Raw genomic sequence first — 10,314 nt, 5'->3', positions numbered from 1 at the left:
TGCTCCGGGTCTGGATCCACCTCCTCCATTCCCTTCCGTCTCCTTAACGGCACACACATAATTTTGCACAAATAGTACCAAACCAGTTAATCCCCGCAGCCATCCCGGGCAGGGGCTAAAGGGTGCCGGCATCGGCACCGCGGCTCTTTTCAAACAGCAGAACGGGCACAAAGGCTTTTGCCGGGCACTGCCGGGGGCCGCTGGCAACGCGAGGATCCGGCATCCGCCTGGCGCCCGGCCTCGCCCGGCCCCGCTGGCAAACGCGCCTTCTGCCGGGGCCCGGGAGAAAGCACAGAGCGGACCGAGGGAAAGCCATGGGGATTTTCGTCTTGCCTTTCTTTTACTGCTCAACAGCGTGAATAAGAAGTTATCATGACTATGAAAAAAAAAAAAAAAAGAGTAGGAGGTTGCTGCGCTGCCTCGGTGCCGCTGCAGTGGGCTGGGGCAGCACGAGCTGCTTCATCACTCGGGTGGTGGTGTGTGATGGAGAGGATGGGCAGATGCATGGCTGACGGCCTGAAAGCAGAATTGCCTAAAACAGGTTCAGCTTACCCAAAATAGCCACGAGCCAGAGGCTGGGAGCCCCTCTATGAGTATGTGTCACATGCCGGAGCAAAGGAGCTCTACAAAACTTCTTCTCTCAAAATCAACCTTGTAAGTCAAAAAAAGCTCCAAAAGTATAATAAGCTGCCATTGTCACAGTCTGTTCTTTCTCTTGTGAGGATACAGACTTCTGGCAGTGTGGAGGGCGAGGGGACCAGCAGCACATTCCCCTCCAAGACACAAGTCACGTCCCTGCCTGGACAGTCCCTTCCCGATCCCACCCGGCCCCTCTCGGCTCAGCAGGGTGGATGCTGGCTCAGCCTCCAGTGCTTCCCAGCCGAGCACATTGTGCAGGGGCTACATGCTGGTTCACTCGGCCTTCCTGGACTTCAGCTGGGAAAAAATGTTTAATTAATTTGTTTTCTTGTAAGCTCCATCTCTAGCACTCCCATTTCCAGTTCCAGCAGTGGCTGCAGCTGCCCTGGCTATGCCTTCCCTGTGCTCCATGGCTATCACTGGCATCAGACCTCACTGCACTCCTGGCCATTATTCTGTGCTACTTAAAGTAAGTTTGGTTTGTTAGCAAAAGAAAGAGGTGCTGCACCGTGCCCAAAGGGACCACTGTGGGACACCGTTTGTGCTTGGGCCAGGGAGAGGCTTTATCTGTAGTGACCCTCACGGAGTGAACCCTGGGTTACAAATGAGCTTTTATGCTTTTATTGCACTAACTTGGTTTCCTATCAGCACTGATGGGAGAGGAGGGTTGCAAAAGGTTATCGGTGTTTTGCATCTTGCAAAACTGGAAAATATCAATTTCCTGCAGACATCAAGGCCTAGACTGAAAAAAAAGTTCACTGGAAAAAGCTACAGCATATATGCTGTATGCACAGTTTTTATATATACACACAGTAATTACAGGCACAGAGCTGCCACCGTCCAAAAGTCAAGGCAACAGCATTCCCAGATTATGCAACAGTATCTTCATCCCTGTTCCTTGCTTGTATGTGTTTTTGTTTTTTTTTCATGTCCCTTTTTCCTCTTAGTGCTCCTATAGGTCTACAACTCACATTTATCTCAAAAAATCCCCTTAGTTCAGTTCTGCCCTCATGGCATCAGTGGGTAAAACACAGCTTAGCATAATTACCCCAAACTGAAGTCAGGCTGGTATCCATGAGCTCGCAAGCTGGTTCCCAGTCCCACCACAGAAATCACTGGTGATGGTCAGATACCAAAATAAACAGAAAAGGAAATTCCATCAATAACCCGTGACTCCCTCTGAAATCCTAATGCTGCCAATAAAACACCTCTATTTCCATTTCATTTCTCTTCCCTCTTTCCTTTAGCTCCTCTTTCTGCAGCTTATCTGCACCCTGTTGTGTCGTGGCACTTTGGTCCAGGTGTGGAGCCCGATCAAGCAGGCACGAGGAAGCCCCTGGAAATGAAGCTGTTCCTGGTAGGTCTGGAGTTGGTCCCCTGAGACAACAATTTGTTCTTAGAAGTGGAAAGATTCAAGCAGCAGAAGGACCCAGAGTGACCAGCTGTCCATCCAGCACACAGCTGGAAATATGTTCTGTTCAAAGATTTTTCCCTAAACATACGGATTTTCCCAGTGCTAGTGATGGTGGCAGAGAGACCCCCAGTGGTTGGGTGCACCACGAGCCATCACCCTTCACATCCCACGGTCTCAGGGTCCCCCCAAAGGCAAGCAGGAAGGTTTTGGAGGGGCTGAAGGCCAACACAGCCTTTGGGGCCAGTGACAACAGCCTCTCTGGGTAAGCCAGGGCAGGACATCACTTCTGCCAGTGTCACATGGAGCTGTCACCATCCTCAGTGTCCAGACCCGTACTCTGAAAAGGGTGGGACTGACTGTCATCTTCCCACTTCCATTCATTTACCTCTTTCCAAATATTATTGTTTTGATTTCACTTAAAAGAGTAGCTTTTGTTTTATTGGTTCTCCAGTTAAACTCAAATGAGCTAAACTGGGTTGCAAGAACTGTTTTTATAAAGTCAGACCAAACTCTGAAAGAACATTGATGGCTTGAAATTGTATTTGCAGCAGATAAACCATTCATGTGAAAAAAGAGAAGAAAATAGGAGTCCCATTTTCCTTATGGGAATGCACATGCACTGGACATAAAGCCTGAGAATTAATAATGCAATGGATAATAATAATTAAAAATATTAATAATAATAATAATACAGTGTCGCTTATGACCACACAGATGCACGGAAAGCTAACACAGCAGTATGTCAGGCTATTCCCAGTCAAACAAAGACTGGAAACTCCACCTGCCCCATGAACCAGCCAGGGAAGCAGTGGTTGTCATCCAGTGAGCTGCTGCTGCAGGTACAGAATCAGAATAACCTGAGTTGGAAGGAGCCCACAAGGATCATCGAGTCCAGCTCCTGATGGACTGGTGGAGTGATACAGCTGAGGCTGCAAGAAGACGTGGGGTGGACATTTTGCAGGTCTGGAGTGTCCTCTTTGCTGGACAAGCACCTGCTGAGATTTTTCCATCCTCAAACAGCAATAGCTCAGCATTCACTACAACAAACCAAACGACACATCAGGCTGATCGAGAGGAAATATCAACAAGCCGTGACACAGATGTGCAGAAAGTAACACTTACATAACGAGAAGGAGTTTATCCTGCAGTGAGAAAGCAAAACATTTTTGCTTTTCATGACCGGTAAAGTTCTGCTTTGTTTTGAAGCTCCGTCACAGAGCTGATTTCAGCAGAGGCCAGTTCAGGAGCCCCTGCTCGAAGGCCAGTCCCACGCACCAGCCCCCCGAGAGGACTGGCCTCACCACGGGCTGCCGGCCCCGGCTCAGAGCACCGCGCCGGCCCCCAGAGCTCCCCGTGGATCGGCTTTGTTTCTGCTCCGCTGTCCCGCGGGGGGAGCTGCGTTTTAATAAACACCACGATAGTTAGAAACAGGCTTCTTCAAAGGGCTTTGCAAACAGAACTCAATCCTGGCATCACCGGGAGACAGCGAGAGCGGTGTTTGTACAGATGTTGGCCGGCGGGCAGGGAGCTCGGGGTGCAGCCTCCTCCGGCACGGGGGGCTCGGCTCAGCCTCCTTTGCTCACATCCTCCTGCTCCCACCGCCCCACGAGGCCCCGCTCCGAGTGCCCGTGTGCTGGGCAGCCGCTCCCCGGGAAGGCAGGAGAGCGCTCAGCAGCATCAGCCCCTGCACGGACACACGGCTCTTCCTCGCCCGCGGGCGGTAAAAACAAACCACGGCGCTGCCGGTTCGCCGCGAGCGGCAGCCAAAGCTGTGGCTGGGCGGTGGAACCCGAACCCCACAGGCCGGGGCCGAGCACTCGCCCAGGCGGCTCCTCTGGCAAGAGGTGAATGCGCGCCGGGCACGGGCAGCCCGCCGCGCTAGGACACTTGCGGGACGCGAACCGGCCACTGCGGGGCGGGAGGCGACGGCGCTGCGCCGGCGCCACCGCGCGGAGCGAGGGCGCATCCTCGGAGGCGCCTTGTGGTTCGCGGCGCCGCCCGCTCGCCCCGCTCCGCACCCGAGGAAAATCCCGAGGGGGTCCCGCCGGCCCAGAGCCCTTCGCTCAGGTTGCTCGATTGAGGAAGAAGCCCTCAATGCCCTCCCCTGCGTGGCAGAACAGCTTCTCGCAGCTGCCTTCTCCCCCACGGATGCAGATCCGCACGGGACACACCCATGGATGCGGAGGGGTGAAGCACACTTTGCTCCCTCTTATCCGTTTTCAGACAGAGCACCAGAGAACAGAGGATCTTCCCGGTGGGTAAAGGCTGCCCAGCACAGCAAATCGCTCAGGAGGAGTTCACTGTCTCTCTTCCATCACTACCTGCAGTAAATGACAAAGCTCACGCACTCAGCGAGGGCACAACTCGCACCCCAACCTGCCCATAGTACTGAGGGCCAATTATCCTGTAACCCACCCAGGGTGTGTAAAGCTTTTCCTCTGGGACATCTTACATGCACATTAGACAGAGTAACACAGAGAAAGAACTGATATAGAGAAAATATTACAAGAAAGAGTATTACCACCTGTCTCTGCCAATTGGGCAGTCCCTCTTATAAAGCATCAAAAATGGAAATTAACAGCAGACTTCTTGCTTAAAGTGGAAGTTTCTCAGCAGGAAAGTGTTCTTGATTAACAAGTTTTTATTTCCTTAAGGAAGTACTATGGACTGAAAGTAAAAAAAAAAAGCCAAAATTACTACCAGAAGAAAATAAACCCAGGTTATGTTTAGTGCTGTATTTCAGCATTGCCCATGTCCTGGAATTCAGGTCTCCAGAAAAATTTCAGGACGTGTAGAGTCATTTATAATGGACTTAAATGCCTCATTTGTAAAGTCTTCTGAGAAAAGTAACACATTTTTTTAATTAAAATAACACATTTCTCTTTCTCAGTTACCTTTTATAGATGCTCAGGTACCCCCAGGTAAGAACACCCCACAAATTCATGGTCTGCAGGCTGAGCAAGATGACTCTGAATGATTCTAACCACACAAAGAACAAGAGTGGAATGACACTGCAAACTACTTTGTAGATTAAATACTTAAAGTTTAGGAAAGAAGTGACCTTTAGTTGTTTCTCTCTTGGCTGTGCTCCCATCTCACAATTACTTTGGTTACTTTACGACACTTAAACTCATTCAAATTTATTTATTTGAAGACACAGTTATCAAAATAGTGATATGTGAAATAAACCCAACTAGAAATATAAATAGCCCTATCTGCAGAAGGAAATATTTCCCCATCCCTAAGCCTGCCCTCTTCTACCCAATCATGGATCTCTTCCTTCCCCTCAGTCGCACCTCATCCAGCTTTTTGATCACAGGACCAGATTTTTTAGATGTGGCAGCATAGCTCCTCAGCAGAGCCTTAAACATCACTTCAGTATCTGGATGAGTGCTAATGAAGGCTTTTTCCAGAACATACAAATCGACTCCTTTATCCTCTGGAAGACCTGAAATAAAACTGAGTCCAAAGTCTATCAACACCAAGTCCAGCTTCTCCACGGGTGGCCTCAGAAGGAGGTTGGCAGTTGTGAGATCCCCGTGGATAATATCTTCATCGTGCATCCTTGCTAACAGCTCACCCATCTTCTCTGCTAAGTCCTGGAGGCTGCTGGTATCATTTCCACTCCGTTGTACAGAGTAAATATGATCTTGAACTGTAACTGAGTCCACAATATCTTCAAGATATATGGAGTTGGTGACATAATCCACGAAGTAGACAGCTGGAGCTGGAATCCCTATTTAAAAGAGCAAATCAAATGCTAACAGTTAATTTACATGATTCCCAACTTTATTCTAACAACAAAACACAACCAATAAAAGCCTTAAGCAGAAATTCCGGATGAATCATCCCCGGCCGCTGCCAATCCACATCTTGAAAGGGCCTTGCCAACACTTATTTCCAACCCACCTGCACTGGTAGCCTTTTAACCTGCTGGCAGCTCCAGCCTGATAACAGGATCAGCCCCTCCTGGGGTGAGACTCCCCAGGAAAACACTTTATGGGACACACTGAGGACAAGCTGTTTTTTAGGGGCCGCTCTGGACGAGCAGAGAGGGTCACCCCGGGATGAGAAGAACCCCCCGCACCCTTCAGGATGGCGCTGGAGGTGCCAAGTGCCTGCGATCTGCTCGGAGCCCCGGGCAGAGCCGGGGAGCACTGGGGGGGGTGTCCTGGGGGGGGGTGTCCTGCGGGGGCTGCCCCACTCACACCGCCCAGGAGTGTCCATCTGTCCTTCCCTGCTCACACCGCCCAGGGGTGTCTGTGTGTCTGTCCTGCCCCGCTCACACCACCCAAGGGTGTCTGTGTGTCTGTCCTGCCCCGCTCACACCGCCCCGGGGTGTCCGTCCGTCCGTCCGTTCTGCCGGGGCAGCCCCGCCTCCCCGCCTCTCCCCGTGCCCACCTGCCCGCCGGCACCGCAGCAGCGACCGCGCCTCCTGGGTCGTGCGGCGCCGGCTGAGCCGCTCCTCCAGCGCCGGGTGCCGGTACCGCTTCGGGACGCGGAGCTTGGCCACGGCCCTGCGGCCCAGGAACAGCCCGCGGTACACGTGTGCCTCGGCGCCCTGCTGCACCAGCTGCAGCCCCGGCAGCGGCGGCGGTGACAGCTCCTCTTCCGCGGCCTCGGGGTGGTTCAGGGCGGGGCCCGCGGCCCCCACAGCGCCCATCGCGGGACCGGCGGGCCCGGCCGGGATCGAGCGCTCCCCGCCCGCCTCCGCCTGCGCCGCCGCCATCGCCGCGACGCGCCGCCACACCGCGCGTGCGCGGAGCGCCGCTTCGGCAAAGCTCGGCGATCTCCGTCAGTGCTCGGCAAATCTCGGCAATCTCCGTCAGTGCTCGGTTCCCCGGGACGGAAACCGACGAACGCCCCAAGCCCCGCCCCCGCCCCGCCAGTGCCGCCTCGCCGCCCTCGCTGTAACGCGCTTTGTCCGCGTCGTTCTCGGTGCTGCCTCTTACAAAATCCCTCTCTGTGCTTGCTCCCCGTAAATCCTGCTGCCCGCTGCCCGCCTCGGCCGTGGAGGGGGATACTGAGTAGCTGCAGGATGGTGGGACTCGTTCCTGAGCCTTCCCCAGCCAGTGCGTTCTGTGTTTCTGCCAGTGCAAGGGCGAGTCCAGCAGCTGCCCCTGGGCTTGTGAAGGAGATGTTGGATGTGCACCTTCCCCAAATGGCAAGTGGGATATCGTGGTTCCCCCCCGAGGTGTTCCCAGCACCACCTCAGAGCCCCCTGCCAGAGCATCACCCCTGGGACACCACCCCCGGGACAACAACACCAGGATGCTCCAGCACTGGGGCATCACCATGGCAGCTCCACCTCTGGGACATCAGCAGCAGGGCAATCCACCACTGGCTCTTGGCCCTTCACGTGCCAAAAGCCTCTGCTGGGGCCTGTGCAGATCCACTGCAGCTGCCCCGTTTGTGGCTGGGGAAGAGAAGGGATTTGCCCATAGGCTGCAGGGGATTGCCAGCCTGCAGCAGGGTGTGGTGTGACCTCAGGTCCCCATGCTGGGCAGCACCAAAGCCTCTGCCCCAGGTCTGTCACAGGCCACTCATTCAGTGAGTCAGGTGACTCCTCTTCTTTGAGCAGCCAAGACCCACATCTCCATCTTAGCAGAAGATGGACAAACCTCATTATATTTGGAGCAGTATTTGGGTTTTTATGGCACCCTGAAAACCCACTGCTCTACTGGCTGATCTGCACACACTGCAGTTTATGTTCCTCAGAAGATACAAGAGAATTCAGCCCAGTCCATGTAAATATGTTCTCAGTTGTTGTTTTTGGAGGTGCCACAAGTCCATTTTGCCCTTGTTTTCACATCCACAACATTTGTTTCCTTTTCAGAGCATTTATATTTTATTAACACATTCCATACAGCTTACTTGTCATTGCACGGTGGGATCATGCCTGGCAAATATTTGTCTTTCTTCAGTAACAACTTTTAAACAACCTTTCCAAGTTCTCAATGATACAGATAATCCAATCCCTCAAGTCTGGCCACCCGTGGCATCCTCCTTCAGCTGCCCTCACTGTGGCAGGAGACTGACAGCTTGGCTAGGGAAAGATGTGCATTCCTGGGCTCTGTGGCTGGAATTGCAAATGCCACAAACACTCAAATAATGAAAAAGGTTTTTCCCCATGTTGTGGGCAGATTTCACCTAAGCATCCATGCTCAGATGCCCCCACAGACACACATACACAGCTTATAAGCAAGTGCACAGAGATACCCTCGGTTCATTATTCTGGTAAACATGACAGTCTTCTCTCATGCTGGCCAAAAACATCCTCCAGAGCTTTCAAAATAGGAAAGAAAATATTTTTGCTTTATTTTCCCATTTATTTTATTTATTTAAATTTTATCTTCCCCGTGATTTCACTTATTCTTTTCTCTTTGAATGCAAAAAAAGCAGTTGACATAGCCCTTGGAAACCATCTAGAGCCATTTACAATATTTATGGTATCACACAATATTTTTATTGGAATGCTGAATCACCCCAGAGAACTGCACTGAAGCCACAGACTCTGCTAAATAGTTTAATTATGTAACTTTGTTCTCCTGGTGACAAGCGTTTACAAACTCTCCTTTCGCAAACAATGTAATTAAGTCAAAAATTGCAGCGCAGCAAACCAAGCTAATGGAAACCAAGGCGGGTCCCACGGGCTCCTTCCTCCTGCTGTCCTGTGGAACCCTTGGCCCTACTAGCAGCTCTCCCAGCTAATTTAAGGATGGAGGCTGCCATCCTCAGAGCTCAGATGGGAAAAGGGGAATTTGGGCTAAATCAGGCTCAGGCGGCTCCTCGAGCCCATCTAAGGCTCTTGCTGGCTCTGAGGTTGTGTTCATCAATAACTGAACAGGGCTTGGTCAGTTTGGTGCCCCAAAACCCCTTCCTGAGGGTCAATCATAATCAGAGAAAACGAGCTCGAGCGTGTGATGAGCGTTGCTGAGCACCTTGTCTTCCCTTTGCCAGGATGGCTTTCCTTCTCCCCGTTGTATTTGTATTTTAATTTGTGATTTTAAAGCCTCTTCTAGCTGCCCCGGCCCAGAGGTGGAGGGTAACGTTTTCCAGCAGCCACGGCCGGGTTGTGTTACCAAACACAGGCTGCCGTTCCAAACGCCGAGCTCTCCTCTCCGGGAAGCGCATTCCTGCGGCTCAGCCCTGGGGTTGCGCTGTTTGGCTGCCAGGCGGGAACGCGCCCTCGAGCCCCGCAAGCCCGGCAGCCAAGAGCGAGATAAGGATCAGAGGGGGAAGCGGCACTGCCAAAGCACACGGTCTGGAGGGGAGGAGGAAGAGGAGAGGGAGGAAGGCATCGCAGGAGGGAGCCAGGATAGAAACGTGCCGGCACCCATGAAGCGCTGGTGGATCTGCCGCTCCAGACCTTCCCATATGTGGATCTTCGGGACAAAGGCACCAACTTCAGCAGGCCCAGAACACCCATTAATCACAAATGTTATGATAAGAAAGGTGTGCTTTAAGAACCACAAAGGAAGATTTCTTTTTTCCCACCCCAAATTATCCCTGCTGTTTTCACCACAGCAGGTTTTCACCTTTTTTTCCAGACGACCACAACCCACAACCATGCACAGTGTCAACGTGGCAGCTGCATTTCTGCACATAATGATGTCACCTTTTCAGCCACCTTTTGTAAACACACCATAAAGCTCTGCCTGTGCTCCCCAGGACCTCACCTCCTTGTTGTCTGTGCTAATAATAATTCTTGTGCTGTCAGAGACCAGGAAGCTTCCAGAGAACGGTTGGGTGGCAGATAAATGAAAGCTGAGTGACCACAGAGAAAAGTATAATTTCTTCCTTCTCACGCTGAATTAAATTCAGAAGGAAGGAATTGTTCAGGGAAATTGCAGATCAAGTAGCCAAGGGTGGGTTTGCCCAGCGCCTGATGGGGACTCTGGGTCCCCTTTGGCTCTCTGCATAGTAGAGAACCATGCATGGGTGACATCTCCAATTCACAGCACAGCTCACCCAAAATGTCAGTCTGTATCAGATAAAAGGTTTCAGAAAACACATTTTTACATACTTTATTTGCATTGAAATTAGAGTATATGAATGGGAAGTATTTATTTAATCTGTAAACCAGGTAGATGGTTTGAAACACTTTTCATATGTAACTTGGAGAAGAAACAAAGCCAAAACATTTGATCAGCTGCTGCCCATGTTGCAGCCAGATATCCAACAGACTAAAGTTGAAAGGATACATGTGATCCAACATAGCCCATCTCAAGCATCCCAAAACTATGAGTTGGAACAAAAAA

The 10,314-nt window shown here is 51.6% G+C and overlaps 1 protein-coding gene across 1 annotated transcript; it reads right to left on the bottom strand.

Moving 5' to 3' along the window:
- Window positions 1-4,920: 4,920 nt before the first annotated feature.
- Window positions 4,921-6,782, bottom strand: TP53RK (TP53 regulating kinase). The gene is made up of 2 exons (XM_032704907.1): window positions 6,455-6,782; window positions 4,921-5,789 (listed from the first exon to the last, which is right to left on the bottom strand). Exons 1-2 carry the CDS (start codon window positions 6,780-6,782, stop codon window positions 5,311-5,313), a joined length of 807 nt encoding a protein of 268 aa, XP_032560798.1. The 3' UTR covers window positions 4,921-5,310.
- Window positions 6,783-10,314: the final 3,532 nt, after the last annotated feature.

Source organism: Chiroxiphia lanceolata, chromosome 17, assembly GCF_009829145.1.
Source record: "Chiroxiphia lanceolata isolate bChiLan1 chromosome 17, bChiLan1.pri, whole genome shotgun sequence".
Classification (NCBI taxonomy): Eukaryota; Metazoa; Chordata; class Aves; order Passeriformes; family Pipridae; genus Chiroxiphia; species Chiroxiphia lanceolata.
This window is presented reverse-complemented; position numbering and strand designations above follow the sequence as displayed.